At 45.8% G+C, this 21,445-nt stretch overlaps 1 protein-coding gene and 1 pseudogene across 2 annotated transcripts in view; both read left to right on the top strand.

Moving 5' to 3' along the window:
* Nucleotides 1-309, top strand: part of TEKT1 (tektin 1) — a gene marked incomplete at its 3' end in the record, with an annotated part of 38,671 nt that extends 38,362 nt beyond the window's left edge. Inside the window, exon 8 of the mRNA XM_080924508.1 lies at nucleotides 102-309. Within this exon, the coding sequence (XP_080780634.1) occupies nucleotides 102-309 (208 nt within the window). The remainder of the gene's footprint in view (nucleotides 1-101) is intronic.
* A 10,519-nt stretch (nucleotides 310-10,828) lies between these two features.
* Nucleotides 10,829-11,808, top strand: LOC308425161 (annotated as a pseudogene). The gene has a single exon. The product of its transcript is annotated as an uncharacterized misc_RNA (transcript).
* The last annotated feature ends 9,637 nt before the right edge of the window (nucleotides 11,809-21,445 follow it).

Here is a 21,445-nt window from a genome sequence, read left to right as displayed (position 1 = left end):
GAATAACACCATCGGTCTGAACGAATAGCCAAGCACATCCCATCCCCCTGGAACAAAGGATGCAGAACAGGTGATTATCCCCCATGCTCTTCTTCTCCCAGGTTAAAGGAAACCTTGGCCCAGGCTCAGACACAGCTGAAGGCACTGTGCCGCAGGCAGCTGGCCCTGCAGGAGGAAATCCAGGTTAAGGAGAACACCATCTACATTGACCAGGTGTTGTGTATGGAGATGAGGAAGTCCATCCCGCCCCGAGACGGCGACGACCATGGGTCCTGGGAGGGGGGCATCCGTGCGGAGGCCATCTGCTGATAGGAGTCATTCAGAGTCTTAATAAACTGTGTCATCAGACAAGGGTAGCCCAGAGCTCTCATTTCAGGTGGCCAGAACTTTGGGCAGCCTGCCACAGCCTCTTGGTAGGATATCTCAGGCCTGCTGGGGTCTGTGGCTTGGGGACAAGGTTCTGTTCTACCATGGTTGTTGATGAGGTAAATGTTTCACAATTTAACGCTATGTGTCAGCATCAGTCCTAGGGATCTCAGAGGTCTTGGGATCAGGGGGTGGAGCCATTAGAGAGCCATTCCACTCACATGCTGGGGCTGGGTTTTCTATGCAAGGGATGCCCTTCTTTCTCATGGAATGGGATGCAATCCATTTGCCCTAGGAAGCTTAGATGTCTCCTCCCACCTCCTGGCAGCTCATCCCGAGTCCTTGCAAGTGTCACAGAATCAGATAAAGGAGAAGGTTGTTAGGAGAAGATAGGATGGGGCCAAGGGGACTCTCACTTGTTGAAAGTTGAATCTAGCGGGCTGGGAGGAGCAACGGAAAACCAGAATTACTTGTGTCTGTGGTTGTGAAGCCAGAAAGGAAATGTCCCTGGCTCGAAGGCGAGGGGAAGGTTCTGAAAGCAGTGGTCACGTGTGTTTGCTTTAGGAGTCTGAAAGAGCTGCAGTTTCTGATTGACAGCTGGGAAAGAGCAGTCAGGGCGGGGTTAGGGCAGCTCTCTAACCAGCCTCTATCCTTCAGCGCCCCCATGTGGTGGCAAGAAGTCTTACTCTTTAAATATTTCCTTCCTGAAGAGAAACTCAGTTTTGTGTTTGATTCTAGACTGTTTAGTAGTCATTGCAGGTTTTTATTTTGTTATATTTTTCATTTTAAAAAAGATTAGCGGAAGGTTCCGTGCACTCGAGCACGTTTAGGTGATCTTCTGTGTTGTCCTTTGACCTCACTGCCGAGTACTGAGGGAAGCTTCCGCAAGCGCTGAAGTTGCAACAGGGCCAGGATATGCTCACAGCCCAAAATGGCAGTGACCTATAAGGATGTACTTGTGAACTTTACTCCAGAAGAACGGGTTTTTCTGGATTCTTCTCAGAAGAGTCTCTACAGAGATGTGATGCTGGCGACCTACAGGAACCTCAGCGCTCTAGGCTGTGACTGGGAAGACCACAGTTTTGAAGAAAACAGTCTAAATTCTAGAAGACATGGAAGGTTATGGATAGTAACCAACGTCCTTGGGTGGCTGATGCTATGCAGGAAGAGGTGCAAAGCTTCATCAAGGCAAAGAACACTGTCAACAGGACAAAATGACGAACAACAGATTGGGAAAAGATCTTTAGTAATCCTCCATCTAATTCAAGGCTAATATCCAAAATATAGAAAGAACATAAGGAGGTGGACTCCAGAAAAACAAATGATACTGTTTAAAAAATGGAGTACAAAGCCAAACCAAGAATTCTCAATGGAGCAACACTGAATGGGGCAGAATCACCTAAAGAAAAGTTCAACATTCTTAGTCATCAGGGAAATGCAAATCAAAAACACCTTAGATTCCAACTCACATCAGCCAGAATGACTAAAATAAAAACTCACACAACAGCAGATGTTGGAAAGGATGTGGAGAAAGAGGAACACTCCTCCATTGTTGGCGTGGTTGCAAGTTGGTACAATCATTCTGGAAATCAGTCTGGCAGTTCCTCAGAAAATTGGAGATAGTACTACCTGAGGATCCAGCTCTTGGGCCTATACCCAAAAGATACTCCAACATATAACAAGGACACATGTACCACTATGTTCATAGCAGCCCTATATTAGCCAGATTCTGGAAGGAAAGATGTACCTCAGGAGAGGAATGGATACAGAAAATGTGGCACTTTTATACAATGGAGTACTACTCATTTATTAAAAACAATGGCTTCATGACATTTTGAGGCAAATGAATGGAACTAGAAAATATCATCGTGAGTGAAATGACCCAATCACAAAAGAACACACATGGTATGTACGTACTGATAAGTTAATAATAGCCCAAAGCTTGGATCACTCAAAATAAAATTCACAGATCACATGAAGCTCAAGAAATTGGACTACCAAATAGGGGATGATTTCTTCCTTCTTTAAAGGGGAATAAAATATGCACAGGAAGAAATACAGAGACAAAGTTTGGAGTGGAGACTAAAGGCAAGGCCATTCAGAGGACTGCCCCTCCCAGGGATTCATTCTATATGGTGTCACCAAACACAGACACTATTGTGGATACCAAGAAGTGCATGCTGACAGTTACATGATATAGCTGTCACCTGAGAGGCTCTGCCAGAGCCTGAGAAATACAGAGTCAGATGTTCTCAACCACTGGACTGAGAATGGGGTCCCAATGGAGAAGTTAGAAAAATGACTGAAGGAGCTGAAGGGGTTTGCAACCCCACAGGAAGAACAATATCAACCAACCAGACCCCCCCAGAGCTCCCAGAGAATTAACTACCATCCAAAGAGTACACATGGAAGGTTCCATGGCTCCAGTAACATATATAGCAAAGGATGGCCTGTTCAGGCATCACTGAGAGGAGCCCTGTGAAGGCTCAATGCCCCAGTGCAGGAAATGCCAGGGTGGGGAGATGGGAGGGAGTGGGTGGGTGAAGGACTTTTGCACAGAGGCAGGGGGAGGGAGGATGGGATCGGGGGATTCCAGAGGGAAAACAGGATAGGGGATAACATTTGAAATGTAAGCAAAAAAAATCCAATTAAAAAAAAAGATTATCGGTAATAAAAAGAAGATTTTAATCCATACTACAGATTCAAATTCATGCTACGGATTTGAATCTCTTAACAGTGGTAAAGAGTAAGGGTGTCAAAGAACAGGCAAGCTGGCTCACGGGGTAAAGGCACCTGTGGCCGAGCTCGAAGACCCGAGTTTGATTCCTGAGACCCACATGGTGGGAGAAGAGAACTGACTCCCACAAGTTGTTTTCTAACTTCTACCCTTTTGTCATGGCCACTCCCCTCCACCCCAAACACACAATGGGTGTATGTGTGTATGTAATAAACAATAATTTATAAAGACTATGTGTTGGGGGAGGTTGGGGAGACAGCTCAGTGGGTAGAGTGTGGGTATAAGGACCTGAATTTGGATCCTGAATGCCCATATGAAAAAACGTGTGTAATCCCAGTGCTGAGAGATGGAGACAGGAGAACTCTGTCACTGGACAGCTGTTCTAGCCACGCCATTGAGCTTCAGATTTAGCCAGAGACTACATCTTAAAAAACAAAACAAAACAACAACAACAAAAAAAAAACACACAAAAAAAAAAAAAAAAAAAAAAGAAAAGAAAAAAAGAAAAAGAAAAAACAAGGCGGGGCTGGAGAGATGGCTCAGTGGTTAGGGCACTGACTACTCTTCCAGAGGTCCTGAGTTCAATTCCCGGCAACCACATAGTGGCTCACAACCATCTGTAATGCGATCCAATGCCCTCTTCTGGTGTCTGAAGACAGCTACAGTGTATTCACACATACAAATAAATCTTAAAAATCAAAACAGGGTGGACAGCAATAGAGGAAGAGCTCTGATGTTGACCTATGACCTCTACATGCCTGCATGGGTTCTTTCCACACAGCCCCCCCACACGTGTGCTCACACACACAGCATACACACCTCAAAGGATTTTGGTTTGAGCTTGTATCTCAGTAGTAGAGCTCGTTTAACACATGAGAATCCTTGTAGTTCACACAAACATGCAAGCATGCATATACACGTGTATGTTGTGAAGTCAGCCGTCCCTGATCAGAAGTCTCCGATGGTGCTTGGCACTACCGTAGATGGAGTGAGATAGCCTGTGTCTAGGGCCCCGGGCTCAGCCAGTCTCAGAAGGAAGCAAATTCTTAATAACGACTAGCCATCTGGAACTCAATCCCCACGTTGCCACAACTCCAACCGCAAAGCAGTAGTCTCTGTTTCTAAAATAATTGTTTTCCTCCCGATTGTGTGCGGCACCCACGCCCCACATTGCCGCAACATTACCGCAACAATTATACACCTCCTAAAAGGTCTGATTAAGCCACTTTCCACCGTGGTCGCCATTTCTCTTCCGTGAGAGCCCCGGCTGTAGCAGCGGCTAGTACTGAGCCCCAGCGCCGCCTCTGCCCTCTACGTTAACTTTGCTATCCTGACACCTAGCGGACAGTAGGTGGCGAGCACACAGCCCCAGCCAGAAAACCAGGAGACCTGGATTCTAGACCTGGATTTCCGGCCAGGAATGTGTCTCTCCCTCTTAGAACCACCTACAGTGTGAGAGGATTGAGAGGGGAGCCTAGAGCCCCCTCCCACCTCTGACAGTCCCCAGATCTGGGGCATTTCATGGGGGGCATGAAGCCATCTCAGGATATGGACCCAGTGCCCAGGAGTTTAGGAGCTGGGTGTTTATTCTCTGCTACCTGAAAGTGGCTAAGCTGAGATGGAAAAGCCCTTTCAGAACCCTAATGCCTATTTGTGTTCTGTGACTCAACCACTCAGGGTCTCAACACTACCTTTCTGCATTCCTTCTCACACCCTGAGTAAGGTGTGAACTCCCTGCTCCAGGGCCCAGTGGAAAGTCTGTGGGTGCTCTGCTGCTCTGGTTCAGAAAAGCAAAACTATCGTTTTTTCCAGCTTGGAGGGCAGACCTCAGAACGTCTGCCGACTCAACACCGCGATGCGGCCCTACAGCAGCACTCTAGGAAAAGGCCAGCAAGGGTCTGGGAAAACCATCTCCAGGCTTTGAACTCGTGCAGAGCAGATCCATCAGTCAGCCTGCAGAGGACCCAGAACACGCTTCACGGCTTCCTGAGCCTCAGTTTCTCCATCTGTGAAGAGATAATAAAAGCCAGGCCAGTGAAATAAAAAGGTCACTCAGTGTCACTCAATGCAGTATGAAGCAGGCACTGTGGGGACATTATTTCCATTGTGGCAGAAACCATCTCTCAATATAGAAACATGAAATCCAGGAACACCACAATTTCAAGAGGGCTTGCCTATTTTACAGGGAACATCTGCTGTAGCCTGGGGCTGTCAAAATCCTGCTTCAATCTTGCTAAGCAACCTGCTTCGGTCCTCTCTACCCATTCAAACCAGACGTCCTTTCAAGATACCACAAGCCTTATTCTTGACAGGTACAAAGAGATACACCTGTTGAGGTAGAGGCAGGAACTTCAGGAGCCCATAGCTAGCCTGGGCTACATAGTGAGTCAAAGGCCAGCCTAGGCTACAAAGTGAGGCACTACATAGAAAACAAACAAGAACGTTATCTGTAGGCAATAAAAAATTTAGGTGCTATCCTTTAAGTCAGGTGTCATTTCGACCTTAACTTTTGTTAAATAGAGCTAAAATTGAAGCTGTCCGTAATCAATACGAAATAAAGTTTCATCTTTTCATGGTTCAGTTAGCACCGCAGGGAGTAGAGCAGGGTAGGAAGTGGGCGCTTTGGGAGGGGACAGGTTGAGCTTTGGGAGGGGACAGGTTGAGCTTTGAGAGGGGACAGGATGAGCTTTGGGAGGGGACAGGTTGCGCTGAACACGGTGTGTGTGTGTGGGGGGGGCAGAGATTTCCCTCATGGGATTAGTGACTTTAAGAGTGTTCTGAGAGCTTCCTGCTTCTTTCAGTCCAGTTGGGACAGCTCCTGTGAATCTGAAATGGGCTTCCATCATCACCTCGCCGACGGCTCCTTAACCTTGCAGTTCAAATATTCCCAAAGTGTGAGAAAAAAAAAAGTTTACTCTTAATTTTTCTGTTTGTTGTTGTTTTTGGAGACAGTGTTCCTCTGTGTAGCCCTGGCTGTGCTGGAACTCACCAAATGGCTGACCCTTTCTGACCGACAGCCATCCAGCGCCAAGGTCTTGTGTTCTAACCCAGCCATGAGACACTTTCAAACACGTTCATTTTTCAGGCAGCACATTTACATTGGAAATGGGCAACTAGAGCTGTCTGTGTGGTTGGAAGCACCCACGAAGGCAAATACGGTGAAAACAAGGGCATAAAGTTTAATGTCAATTAAAAACAACGTAGAAGCAGCAGCATTGTGAGCTGTGCGTCAGCTCAGCACCCAGAGAAAGACCCTCAAGCTGAGGACTCACATCTGAAAGGCCTGTTTGATAGCTTGTTTGGAGGTTGTAGCAGGGAGCACAGCTACCCGTGACTGAAGACTGGCCTTCCTGTGCTCAGGGAAGGTTGTGATGAGCATGAAGGTATGAGGGAGGAGGGGGATACCCGCCTACCATCTAGATCACCCGAGCGACAGATGTTGCAGCCAGATCTCGCTCAGGTCCAGAAAGATCTATTCAAAATTAACACTCACCTTTCATGTTGGGGTCCACAAATCACAGGAGCACTGATCTCAGCCCCACAGGACAGTTTATTGAGCTTTGCCTCAGGAGTGATCGATCAGGGCCGTAGACCAGACTCGGGAGCTGACTGAGACTCCGAGCCAGGATCCTACAGAGCTTTTAAACCTGAAATCCACAAACATCTGTGCCAAGTTATTCCACCAACCTGGATCTAGGGATAGGGGATTTCATTAGGAACATGTCTTTGCTGTACATTTATCCTGTTCCCATTGATTGGGGTATTCAACTGTGACAGGGTTTCATGTCTTAATTTGCCATCCATGATGACAGTTACCCAAGTACATGACTCTTTCTGCCAAGTAGGACATCAGCTCCCAGAGAGGTCTTGGGAACTTAAAACGTGACACCTACTCAAAATGGAAGTCTTATTGAAATGGCTTCTTATACTGGTGCAGGTGTCTCTCTTATGGTGGGGTCCATCCCAGGGGTAGCTTATAAAAACAAAAATCATAAAAGCTCATACACAGGTGCAGGAAGTGCTGCTGGGCGGTTGGTTCGAGTCCAAGCTTATTGTGGCTAACTTTACAAAGCAGTTCTAACTGACCTATAGTGTGATTGGTTTCCAAGAACACAAAAGCACAGAACACAACAGAACATGCAACCAGCTCGGGCATGAGAAAGTCTCTTAGCAACAGCAGTGCCAGCATCAGACGGTGGGTTACACAGGCAGCAGTTACCCAGGCCTGAACATTCCACATATCCATTTTACTGTCGTTGTTTTGTTTTGAGACAGGGTTTCTCTGTGTAGTCCTGGCTGTCCAGGAAGTTGCTCTGTAGATTAGGCTGGCCTTGAACTCAGAGCTTCACCCATCTCTGCCTCCCAAGGACTGGGATTAAAGGTGTGCCTCCAACATTCTGCTCCAAGTGTTTATTTTTAAGATACCCAGTAAAGGATATTGTTGGCTTGAGCCAAACAGAGGTTTAGAGAGGAGTGGGGGACAGAGAGCTTCATAATCCTTGTCTTCCCCCTCCCCGACCCCCAAGTTCCCAGACAACTGTCCCTGAGGTCACTTTCCAGCTCCCAGAGGTTTCTTCTCTAGGAACCGTGTAGAACGCACAGAAGGTTGCTCAGCCACATTCGTGTGGCGAAGTCTGCCCTTCCTGGAGCAAGCTGTTCATGGTCTGTGTCTTAGGAGTTTGAAATTGAAACACACAGAGGAAGGAAACACCCAAAGGACTCAGGAGAGAAGTAAGCTGCTCTTCTCCTCTTGTGCAGAGTTCAACACCAGTCCTTTCTGTAAATACTCTTAGTTGAAGTTTCTAGAAAATTCTATCCTTTTCTCCTAAGTGTTGGAGGGAACACAGCGAATGGCCCTGCTGAGATCAGACAGTATGGGGGACATTGCTGCTTATCTGAAGCAGTCACCTTGGAAACAGCAGGTCTGTTTCCTGCTGTGGGGAGTCTCCTCCTCCTCCACATGACCCAGCAGCCCCCAGCCTCTCTCCTCTTTTCTTCCCACCACAGTTGATTGGGCCAAGCAGTGGCTGCTAATGAATGCTGGGTCAAGACACCCCTCTCCTGAGGAATTTGGACCTGGGAAAGAAAGCCTTCGTTCCATCTGGCTGCTCTTTTGGGTAGAGGTTCTGGAGCGTGGATGACAGCTGTTGTCTGCTATGTGAACCGGAAACAGAAATCCAGTTAATGAGAGAGAGAAAGTGACAGCCAGTGTGTACCAAGAAAGTGACAAGAGCGGACCACACCCCCACCTCTACAGCCCCTCGTCCTCTCATCTCTAGGTATTTTTTGAAGCCAGTGAGTGAGTTCTGAGAGACCCTCAGTCCCCTCATGCCGGCCCCTCCTCCCATCATTGACTCTTAGTGAATTTTCATGGCTCTGACACAATGAGCTGTCACAGGCCATGGCTGCCTGACTGGGTGGGGGAAGGGGAAGGGGGTGGGGGGGGGAGGCAGGCCACTCTTGAGTATGATCTTGATAAGTAGATGTAACTTGGTAGAAATGGAGAGGACACTCCACACAGTGGTACGACAGACGCAAAGTCAAAGGGTTAGGAAGGGCTGAATCTGTTACTAGACTGCAGAAGAGTTGGGTGTTTTGGGGTCCTTAGGGAGTATTTCATAATCTCAAATCTAAACCGAGTAGGGTGTATGATAGGCTTATAGGTATAGGGTTGCAAATGTGGCCCCTAACTTGGAGACATGCTTGCTGTGTGTGGTAGTGCAGTCTGTGATTTCCATTTTATGGGAAAACTGAGACCTGGAAACGTACCCACACAGGATTCAAACTCAGGCTGCTGGCCCTTTATCACCATAGCAGAACTTCATAGCAAGGGGTGATGCCGTGTGGGAAAAGTGTGGCATGGTTGGTAATTGGCGCCTTGTGACTCAGGTCTCAGATTTAGAGTCTGAGTTTAAAGTTTCCAGATCCCACCTGAGACTTTAATACCTTAATCCTGGGGAGTGACCTGAAGCTCTAATATCTTAATCCTGGGGAGGCTGTTTCCCAAGATGACTGAGCAGCCACAGGCCCCAGGTGGGTGAAGAGCAGGCCTTTTGTACGGAGGAGCTACAATCGGTGACTTAGCTTTTCCGATGCAGAAGAAAACCGGTAAGGGAATTCAGTACAAACTCCGTTCTGTGCCCTGGCTGGTTTGTGGGCTCTCTAATCACCTCAAATCTTCTTTCATTTGACTGTGGCTTGGCACACACACTCCACCATGAGCATCACCTCCCTGCTCTGGATGATCAGCTGCACACGGAGCGCTGGGATAGAGGAGACAGATCCCGCTGTTGGCTGACTAGCCCAACAATTGTTTGTACCCACAGGTTTCCCAGGATCCGTGAACGAAATGTGTTTTCCTTCTTGTAGGCAGTGACTCTATGAGACTCAGTTCTAACCAAGGGGCAACAGAACCTGGCTGGTGATTCTGGAAAAGCCTTCTCTTCATCCCCCACCCCCACCTTGACATTGGTTGTATGTATAAGGCTGCTGCAGCCTCCAGAAGCCATAGGCAAAGGTCAGAAGAAGCACTGATGGACTAGTGAGATCCCAAAGCAAACCAGCAGCCAACTGACTCCAGCCTATGTGCTTGGAGTACAGTTGAGTCTATTCATCCTTAGTTGACGGTGTGGCCACTGTGATCACCCCATCTTCGATGTGAAGTGTGGATCCTAAAACCAACCAGCTATGCCAGTTATCCCAGAGATATTTGAGGAATTATGGGGCAATAGTGCTGAAGTCAAATTTGTCAAGTTTGGAAGGAGACTTTTTGGGGCTGAAGCAGAGCTTCTGGTAAGTGAGGTCACCAGAGGTCTTGTTTGACTTCCCCACTGTCCAGATGGGAAACCCAAGGTCTGGCACAGGACAGAAGTGTTCCTGCCAAGACTGGGGCAGGTCAAGGGGGGCAGGGAGAGATGGCAGGCTCATTTCCTATCTATATCCTGAATCCTCATGATGCACTTTCTAAACACCACAAATGAGGAGCCAGCCTGAGGTTCTGCAGCTAATGGTGACAGGTTGGGTCATGGGCCATCAGATCCTGAAATTAGCATCCCTGTCCCCAAAGTATTTCTCAAGCAAAATTCCTTTTTAAAATGTTGGTATGCATTTAAAAAAAAAAAAAAAAAAAAAAAAAAAAAAAAAAAAAAAAAACTAAAGATTTGGAAAACTCTCCTTGGGTCTTAAGGTTCCCTGAGGGGAAGGTAATGCTGGTCCAAAGCTTTGTTCAGTTCTCTCAGCAAAGTGAGCTCACACCATTCAGACAGTGGGCTTGTGACACTGGAGCTGCTGCAGCTTAGAGATTTTTAAACATTTTTTTCCTTAAGATTTATTTATTTTATGTATGTGAGTTCATGGTCACTGTCTTTAGACACACCAGAAGAGGACATCAGATCCATTACAGATGGCTGTGAGCCACCATGGTTCCTGGGAATTGAACTCAGGACCTCTGGAAGAACAATCAGTGCTCTTAACCGCTGAGCCATCTCTCCAATCCAAAACGTTTTTACTAACATTTCTTTGTTACATGTAGCAGTAGGTTTCATTATTGCCTTTCATAGATGTATATAATGTATTTAAAAATTTTAAATGTATGAATGATAGAGTTGCTCCGGGGAGGAGGCATAAATACTATCCTTCAGGGGTCGTTTCTCAGACTCAAGTTAGAAGTGGGAGTTCAGCTAAGTGAGGCTGACATTGATGCTTTGAACACCTCGGAAGGGGAGAATGGATTTATCAGGAGTGAAAAAGAAGAGTTTGCTAGGAGTCAAAGAGAACAATACAAGGTCCAGCGATCGAATTCCTTCTCCTACCAAAATAATGCAAGGGCCGCTCTGACGGTAGGAGAAGTCCAAGGATCACTTTAAAGATAAAGGGGCTGCTGAAGAGTCAAGTGAGAAGGACAGTGGCAGAGATGAGAGTCGGAAGAGATGGATGCTTCACGCGGAAGCAGCAGCCCTAGGGTCTAGGTCCAGCTCAACCTCCAGTCCGGCTCCCTCACCAGCACAGGCTCAAGAAGTGGCTCTAGTTCCTCTGCATCCAGCCGCTCTGGAAGCTCCAGCCTGTCCCGAAGCTCCATTTTCAGCAGCTCCCCCCAAACCCCTCTGGGCGGCGTACGCATGACAATTAGGCAGTGCTTGGCTCCAAATCCAAACCACCTGAAGAAATAAAAAAGAGAGAAGGCGGAGCCCTTCACCTAAACCCACCCAATGTGCACTTTGGGAGACTCACCAGGAATGCTACCAAGGATCATATCATGGAAATATTTTCTATTTACGAGAAAATTAAAATGATTGACATGCCGGTAGGAAGGACGCATCCTCGTCTACTCAAAGGCTATGCAAATGTGGAATTTGGGAGTCCTGGTGAAGCGGAGAAGGCGGAGAAGGCGCTGAAACACATGGATAAAGGACACATTGATGCCAAGAGATCCCTGCGACTGCTGTGTTGGCACCCTGGCCTCGGCCACCCCTCGGCGATTCAGCCGGCCCAGGAGAATGTTTCCACCACTTCCCATGTGGTGTAGGTCACCCCCACGGGAGAGGTCTTTCTCCCTAAGACGCACGTCCTCGTGCATAGGAGGTCTCGATGCTGTCGCTAACAGAACCCGACCCAGGTCCAAGTCCTCCCGATGGGCAGGGACATCGATTCGTACCTCTGTCTTATGTTCCCCGGGCTCAGCTTTGTCCTTTTGTCTAGCCAAATGAGGATCTGTAGGGAAGGATGCCTTACCAGGGTAGGCTTTGAAGACAGCAGTTGAGATATCTCCTCTGCAGGAGGGTTCTGGCTTCTAGAGGTACTGTTGATTCATGACTGTGCCCATAGAGGTACCCTGCAGTTTTCTGGCTAGAGAGCTCACCCCTTCAGTTCTTGATAGTGTCTTTGGTAGCAGAGCCAACCGGGACAAGCAAGCCTCCATATGGTAATACACCATTTCCACAGACGACCTAGGACCAGCCAGACAACCTGGTCAAGCCCAGGACCAGTCAGACAACCTGGTCAAGCTCTTGCTGTCGCAGTGCCGCACCTGTGGAAAGGACCAAGCTGGGGCTGTTCTCTTAGGCCTGACCATGCCTCCTGCTGAGTACTCCTCACTATCTAGGGTTAAAACCTTTGCAAGATTCCTCCACAAATGGTTGTCTTTTTCTGTCCGCATGTTTCTGTTACTTTCTAAAATTGGCGAGCCAGTTCTGCAGGTAAACCTACCTCACCCCCATTGTCACCTGCCATTCATGGTGATGTCGCAGGTTAACCTTGGCAAAGTGTACATTGCCTCTTTTTTGCTTTAATTATACAGTAAGTACCATAAAATGTGTTTTGAGTTTGTAGCATCTTAGATAAGGTTGTGTTTGTACTTGTGTAGCATGAAAGGGCTGTGTTGAATAAACCTAGGGTTAGAATGCAAAAAAAAAAAAAAAAAAAAAAAAGACAAAATTAAAATCTATGTATGTGTGGGTGGTATGCATGTGTGATGTGTGTGTATGTGTGTATGTGTATATGTGTGTGTGTGTTTGATACTTTTTTTTTACTGGTCCATTTTACTTTTAATTAATGAATTCACATAAAATTATAATGCTTTATAAAAAAAGATATAGATATACTATGATTAAACTGATTGATAAAAACAAACTAGGAATACAGAAGACAAAGAAAGCTAAATTATTGCACCAGCTAGTTTTACATCAACTTGACACAAACTAGAGTCATTTGGAAGGAGGGAATCCTTAAGTGAGGAAATGTTTCCGCCAGCTTAGCTTGTGGACCAGACTATGTGGCACTTTCTTGATTGGTGGTTGATGGCGGGAGGGCCATGGTTGTTGGAAGCTCAGTGTGAGTGATGACAATCTGTTTAGTGGTCTACAGTGAGATAAGTAAGCTGTGCAGCTAAGCCACAGGAGCAAGCCAGCAAGCAGTGTGCCATCTTGGCATCTCTGTTCCAGTTCAGGCCTTTAGTACCTTCCTTCAGTCACTGCATGCAATCTGGGAATTCAAGTGGAAATAGCCTCTTTCCTCCTTAAGCTGTTTTTGATTTTGGTGGGTTTTGATATGTTTTATATGTGGTGTGTGTGATATGTGTATATGTTTGATATGTGGTATGGATGTGATGTGTGTGCATATATGTGTGTATGTTTGATAGGTAGCATGTATGTGGTGTGTGTATATATGTGTGTATGTTTGATATGTGGTATGTGTGAGAGATGTCTACACAGAGAAGAGAACTTTATAGACTCAAATTTCTTCTTCCATCTTTTCATAGATCCAAGGGATTGAGCTCAGGTTATCAGGCTTGTAATGGTGAGCCCCTTTACCCTCCGAGCAATCCTGCTAGCCCCTGGATAATGTATTTTGAACACATTCACCCCATTTCTCTCTTCCTACCCCCCACTGATCTTATTTCTCTTCCCAACTGTCTCCCCTTCTCCTCCTCCGGTGACTCAGTGAGTTTCATTAGTGTTGCCTACAGAAGTGTGATGGGATTTTTAATTTAGTAGTGGCTAAGCCACTGAAGGAAATGCTGCTCTCTCCCCGTGGATCCTCAGGGTGGGTGGGGCTAATGAGCTCCTCCACACTTCCATTACAAGGTACCAACAGGCACTTGTCTTGAGCAGGTCTTGCATAATCAAAGCTGCTATGAGTTCAAGGTTGCGATAGCCACATCATGCCCAGAAGACAATGTTCCACAACATCTATCCGGTCCTTGGCTCTTATGTTCTTTTCAGTTCCTCTTCCATGATATTCCTGAGCCTTGGGGGGGGGGGGGAGATACAGCAATCTCATTAGGGCTGAGTTTTCGATAGTCACTTATTTCTTAGCACCTTGAGTAGTTCCGAGTCTCCGTGCTATTGCTTTTCCAAAGAGAAGTTGCTCTGACCAATGCTAACAGCAGCATCTACAGACATAAACATAATTATCCAGAAGACAATTTGATGGGCACATCATTCAGAAAAACCACAACGATAGCTTCCTTAATAGGGCCCGTGACATCAAAGCCACAAAACTTTGACCAGGTTTATAGTATCAGCTGGGACTTCCCCTCAGTGGAGTTGGCCACTAATTCAATCAGAAAATAATTGGTTAGCTCCATAATAGACTTACCACTGTTGTACGGGGGGGGGGGGGTATATATTGCCTGGCTGGCAGTGTAACATGGAAATATAGCTGATTAAGAGTGTTGGTGATAATTTTTCTCCAGCCGCCTTCACAGTACTTCCTGGTACCATGAAGGCTAGCCAGCAGGAAGTATAGGTTACATCCTGATTATTTCTCAAAGGCCCATGAGTTAAAGGGATTGATTGATCTCACTATTGGAAAGTGTTAAAAATACTCTACAGAGGTAGAGTTTAGTGGGGGTCTTTAGGTCAGTGGGGGTGAGCCCTGGAAAGGATAGTGTGACCCAGCTTTCCCCTGCTTTTTCTTTTTTTCTCCCCCCCTACCCCGTCCCCTTTAATTTTTTTTTTTTTTTTTTTTTTTTTTTTGAGTCAGGGTTTCTTTGTGTGGCCCTGATTTTCCTGGAAATCACTCTGTAGACCAGGCTGGCCTCAAAGTCAAAGATTCTCTGCCTCTGCTTCCCACGTGCTGGGATTAAAAGTGTGCTCCCTCACCACCTGGCTGGCTCCCTTTTGTTTCCTGATCATGAGATGAATGATCCCATACGCTGCCTCATCCAATGGAAGACAGCTGACTCATAGGCTCTAAGTTGATAAAGTCAGGTATTATAACAGAAAGCTAACAGAAGGATTGTGGGTGGGGCTGCTTGCTTATTCATCCCCACAGCAAACATTAGCTGGGCTATTTCTGACTCAGACTCTATGCTGAGTGCCAGTATCAGAGATACACAAGATGAAGTGCCTTGTCCTTTGGAACTCAACACAGAGGCAGACAGTATCCGAAACAGCCACTTCAGGCAGCGAACAGGGGATACAATAGTGACTCTCTGGATGAATGCTCACCTAAGAATGGTTGGTTAGAGAAAGGCTTTCTGATGGGCTGATTCTAGAGCTGGAAAAGGCAAATATAAATTTGGCATTTTGTGAGTGCCCAAGGGAAATCTCTTGATTTCTTAGTAAATAATCAGCATCTAGTGAAAGGGGCAATGGGATACAAACTGAGATCAAGGAATACTGGGGTCGAATTGTGGAGGCCACAGCAAAGTCCAAGCCTGGTGAGAGTCCTGGATTGGGCAGGGTTGACCAGGATTGAGGATTTTGGAAGATAGGTAGAGAGATATGTGGGGTCTTTAGTCTGCTTTCCCTGGGGAGGTTGTGGGTGTGTCCAGAGGTCAGCACAGGTTCTCTGCCTCCCTAGCCTCTCATATCTCTCTATGCCGACTACCACCTGCTCTGGAAGGTAGAGCTTTGGAACTTGGGGAATTTATTTTTTTGTGTCCTCAACAAAAAGAGAGACGTCTTTCAGGGTTCATCCCTTGTTTCTAGGGAAAGGGAGGAGTGGTCATTAAGCATGTTTACTGTTTATCATCTGTTCAGATCACATTCTCTTGTGGTATCTGGGAGGTGGGTTGCAGAGATGGCCAGAAGGTAGGATGGAGGTCATGGCAGAGGCAGCAAACTGAGAAGAATCTGAAGTGCTGAAGGAGCTCCGGCTGCCTGATCTTGTTGGGAGGGTCAAGTATTAAAAATAACTCTGTAGAAAAAAAATAAGCATATAGCACCCTCTCAGAGTGTGGTACGCCTAGACCTTAAATCATCAACAATTCAAAAGCTAAGAACATAGCCTTGTGGCAATTCTTGGTATTTAAAAATCATTGTTTAGTCTTTACACACCAAGAAAACTTTGACTATTTCCATGTTAAGGTTTGTTTTACACGTACTTTCTGCTCATTGTAACTAGTAAGATTTCAATGCATACTATCAAGCCTTTAAAAAAAAATCAAGTACTGACAAAAATATATTCATATAGTTTTATGCAAAAAAAGCTTTTAAAAATCTGTGCATTTATCTTTGTTTTTTTAAAAAATAAAGTTGTTTGAAAAACTCTGAATAATAATAATGAATGAAATAATAATAATGAAATAATTAATGAATAATCGGAAATACTGAATGACGTAGCCAGCACAGGGGAGGCTGATCTCTGGAACTTTGGCTTAGTCGAGGCCCTCGACATATAGTGCTTCAGAGAGTGTTCAAAAAGATAGACTCACTGAAGATGTTTTGGCTTTTCACACTTAGGGTCTTGAGGGATGCTCATATCAAGACACGAAGCTTATCCTTAGCCATTACATTGTCAACATGACTGGCGGATTTCTAGTATCGATTTCTAGTCACTTCATTATCCAGTTGATGGACATTTTACTTGGAGATAGTTTTCTCTCTGTAACAGCCTCGTTAGAATTCAGCTTTGGCCTGCTTCTCTGAGTCTGCATTTCTATGAGGTGGTTTTTATTTTTCAGCCACGGGCAGCCACTGACAGGCTTGTGGGCGCCCTGCAAGTTCTGATGTGGACAGAGGGAAAGGAGGGATTGGATACACTCTCTAGGGACGGCACTGACAAAGCAGCTTTGGGGTCACCTCTAGTTTTCTTCGTCTTGACTGCTCAGTAACTTCTCATGGGATGGAGGCGAGTCCCTGTGTCTCTGGCTTTACTTCTCTCGTGTAAAAGTGGGAAGCTGGGTTCCTGTGATGGGCTGCTGTGGGGATCTGTAAGGTGTCTTCTCACCTTCCTTACATTGCCAGCCCCTGCTAGAATCCTACAGAACACTCTCGTCTAAACTAATTCCACTGTCATGTCAGCCTCGTGAGCTCCGTGCTCCGAACAGCTGCTTTCAATGGTGCATTTGTCTTAATGCCCAGGAAGGTGGCTCAGAACAAAATACTGTGAAACAGTTACTTGCTGTAAACTAAGGTGAAATGATCCCCAAATCAGACCTTATTTTATTCTTTCAGGAACAGCTAGGGTTGCTTCTGACTCTAACATGGCACTGGGGATTCACGATGATCGATTCACATTCTTCACATGCTCAAGAACTTTGCAACCCTTGAACATTTAGGGCTCTCTCTCTCTCTCTCTCTCTCTCTCTCTCTCTCTTCCTCTCTCTCTCTCTCTCTCTCTCTCTCTTCCTCTCTCTCTCTCTCTCTCTCTCTCTCTCTCTCTCTCTGTGTGTGTGTGTGTGTGTGTGTGTGTGTGTGTGTGTGATTACGCTTTCAAAATATGTGTTTTTGTAAATGTAGAAAAGCACGAGTCATCTTGAATAAATTGTTTTTTTAGGCACCACCCCAGGAAGTTGTGCAGATGCTCTCCCTGTGTCATTCGGCCAGCGAATTCCCAGGATTCTGTGGCTTCAGACAGCAAATCAGAAAGAATGTCTGTGTATCCCTCTCTTGAATGGCTGTTTGGGTGATGACCTATTGAAGAAGAGGGGTATTTTATGTGTACAAAGGATTGCTTGTATGGGGAGAAATTTATTTTAAAGGTTTTTGTCGCTGTTGGTATACAAAACAATGTGTTTCCTGCTCACATTTTCATGCACACATATCATTGTATTTTGTTTTTATTCATCCCCTGCTACCCTCCTTGTCCCTCTCTGTTTCTGCTGGCCCCTTTCTACTCTAGCCACTCTGTCACATCATCTGTGAATGTCATATATCTGCACATTTGCATATATGTAGTCTTGCTTCCTTTGAATTATATAGTTGGTGACCTTTCCCTCTGAAACAGTGACATTCATTATTCTAAAGGCATTACAATTGTTGGCAGAAATTGTTGGAAATGGAGGATATTGTGTTAAGTGGAATGAATGTCTTAGGGTTTTCATTGCTGTGCAGAGACACTGTGACCAAGGCAACTCTTATAAAGGACATTTATTTGGGGCCAGCTTACAGTTTTCTGAGGTTCAGTTCATTGTCATCACAGCAGCGTCCAGGCAGGCATAGCACTGGAGGAGCTGAAAGTTCTACATCTTGTTCGGAAGGCAAAAAGGAGACTGGCAATTCTGTTCTGGGCCGAGCTTAATTATAGGACTTTAAAACCCACCCCCACAATGCTGTACTTCCTCCAACAAGGCCACACCTACTCCAAAAGGCCACACCTCCTAAAAGTGCAAATTCAAACCACCACATGAAAGAAACCAGTCACAGAAAGATAAACACTGCATGCTCTCATTTAAATGTAAAAACTGGAAAAGTTGGTCTTAAAGAAAAAGGGAGTATTAGGAATTTTGAGAGACTAGGAGAGGTGGAGGCAAATGGAAGTTGGATAGTGGGTACTGAAATAAGGTTGGATAAGACAGATGAGTCTTACATGATCTTCTACCATAAGATGAGACGGTAAGGTGCTGGTGGTCTGTCACAACTGATCAGATATTTGTCAGAAGAATGAGAAATAAGGACATGGCAGTAGTCTGTGTCTTGACTTGGCCGTCACAGACTATGCACATTGACTGGGTCATCACTCTGTGCTCCATAATCGTGGGTGGTCACCAGTCAGCTAAACAAGGAAAGAATGTAACAAAGCAGCAAACATAGAAAGATACAGTCGCATCTTTGATCTCACTCAGAATACTTTACCTGAGCTTCATTGCTTAAGAAGGGTCTTTGAGACTGTTGAGTAATTACAGATGCCACAGGTGAAAGACTAGATTCTGGGACAAGTTCCTACGGCCGCTGGCATGGGGATAAAATGCAGCTGGAGAAAAAGCCCATTGGACTTGGCACTAAGAACTTTTTGTTGTGTCATTTGTTTTGGAAACTATGTAACTCAGTGTGGCCTTGAACTCCTGGAGCCCCCTGTCCCAGCCTCTTGAGTGCTGGGATGACAGTTTGATGCCATTCCTGGGTTAAATTTGGTTGTGTTTTCTGGGTTGAGGGTGGAACCCAGGACCTCATGCAGACTAAGCGAGCGTTTTACCACCGAGCCCGAGCTAAGAACATTCTAATCGCAGAGTTGGAGAAGAAAAGCATGAACTGTTTGCATTGCGACTCCACTCCACTGGCTAGAGTTATGAGGGACAGGATAATGGAGAGAGGCAAGCTTAGGCTAGGGAGGCAGGTTATAGGGAGCACTGTTCTCTAGGCACAGTGAATGCTGGATGGGGGTTTTAATGTTAAGCCTTTAACGTACATTCTGGTGTTGTGAAACTGTCTCTATTGGATCAGATCACAGACACTCATGGAATAAGTTTCTCTAACTCCCCTCCCCCAGTCTTCAGCCCTTGCAATGGAGAAGTTGTAACTTTTTTTTTTTTTTTTTTTTTTAATGCAGGTGGATATTTTACTTGAATGCATGTCTGTGTATCACCTGTGTGCCTGGCACTTCAGGAGGCCAGAAGATGGCACCAGATGCCCTGGGACTGGAGTTACCATGTAGGAACCATGGGGCAGAGCTGCAATGTAGGCACTGGGAATCAAACCCAGGTCCTCTGGGAAAAAAACAGTGCTCTCAACTGCTGAGCCATCTCTCCACGCCATTCCGACAATTGCTCAACCATGTTGTTTTTATCTTACGCAGCATTTCTAGGCTAAACCAAGCACCTCAGAAGTTTCCATTGATCTCTTCATTAGTTAAAGGACAGAATATGGCTTTCAAATCTTCAGGGTGTGGGAGAGCACTGGTGTGGGAGAACACTGGTGTGGGAGAGCATTGGTGTGGGAGAGCATTGGTGTGGGAAAGCATTGGTGTGGGAGAGCATTGGTGTGGGAGAGCATTGGTGTGGGAGAGCATTGGTGTGGGAGAGCATTGGTGTGGGAGAGCATTGGTGTGGGAGAGCATTGGTGTGGGAGAGCATTGGTGTGGGAGAGCATTGGTGTGGGAGAGCATTGGTGTGGGAGAGCATTGGTGTGGAAGAGCATTGCTCTAGAGACGGACTAGGTTTGACCCTTTCAGCATTTTCTAAGTGACCTAGGTAAGTCATTCTCTCCTTTCTAGAGTTGTGGGGCTGTGGAACCTTGTGAATTCATTCTTCACAGATGCATTCTGGTGTCTGTCCATCATGAGCCCGTGTTGGGGGAAGGGACAGGGATGGATCCTTCCTATTTTATTGCTTACCTGGAAGACAGCGACCTGGGCTTTAAATCTGGAAACTATGGTCTTGAGTCTGTCACCAACAAGCTGGTGACTCTGGGCAGGGTGCCTTTCTTTATATGAGTCTATTTCCTCATTGATTGAATAGAAAAGTGAGTACTTATTGGAAATCTAAGCCAGGTTCATGTATTTTATTTGTTTAATCTGAGAAGCTGGCACACATGGTTGGCAGACCCATGCCATTTAGCTTCCAAGGCCAGGTGTTTAGGGGCAATGTGACCATTCATGTTTATGCTCAGCACCACAGATCTGAGTCCCAAGATTTGCATCCTAAGATCCTTAGGAATATGGTATTTCCCAATGTCCTCTCACGTTACAAATGTCTAAAACTTAAGGCTTAAATAGGGTAAGCAACTTACCCAGGATCGCACAAATTAGTGGCCTAAACTGAGAGTACAGGCCTCAGGGACCCTGGAACTCAGCCCTGAGCGTCTTCCCAACAGAAAACCTGCTTTTGTTTCATTGGCTTGCATCAACAAGAGTGATGGCTTGCTTGCATCTTAGCTTAAGCCTATGTAGCACAACTTTAGGTACTTGTGTGTTAGTTGTGGAACCATAGGGCACATGGCCTAGTAGCAGTAGAATGTTGTCATTAGAAAAGATACTTAAAAACATATGCACTGAGAATGTCTCTGGCTCCACATTTTCCTACGGGTTCTCCTGATCTTGATTCTATTTCAATTTTCAGGGGAACCAGAAAATTTTTGCAGTAGCTCTCCTTGTGGTCAAGGGATCTGGTGAATACTAAAAATAAATCTGCTGCTACTGGTCCAATGGAGCCGTGTGCCCAGTCTCTTTCTCTACAATGCAGTCCCCTAGGTGGTTAGTTACCATGTCTGGCACACACATATCTCATTCCTTGGGACCTGAGCTGAATCTGCATGCTCCAGCTGCCTCTCCACCATTGCTTTTGCACACTTTCCTCCACAGCCCAGTAAAATCATGACTCAACAATCAACAATTTATCAAACAGATTTATATGTTAAGTTCTCAACCCACAATCCATCCATACAATAAGCTTATGATCAGTTGACAAAGATATAAACCACACAATAAGCTTACAACCAGTTGACAAAGATATAAACCACCCAGCTAGATAAGATGAACTGACCTATAGAAATCCATCCCTAGAAAGTATACATATCTACCCACGGCTATTCAGAGCCTCATCTTCCATGTTGATTCTTCTCCTTTCTTCTCTTCCTCACCTTAAAAAAAAGTTGTCCCCGCTCCATTCTCTACAGTCCAATCATGTATATCCTTGACATCAGACCACAAAAGATGGGGGAGAGGGAGACAAAGACTCAAAGG

The sequence above is a fragment of the Micromys minutus genome, assembly GCF_963924665.1.
Source record: "Micromys minutus genome assembly, chromosome: 10".
Taxonomy (NCBI): Eukaryota; Metazoa; Chordata; class Mammalia; order Rodentia; family Muridae; genus Micromys; species Micromys minutus.
The sequence above is the reverse complement of the archived record's forward strand: the minus strand, read 5'-3'. Positions and strand labels throughout refer to the sequence as shown.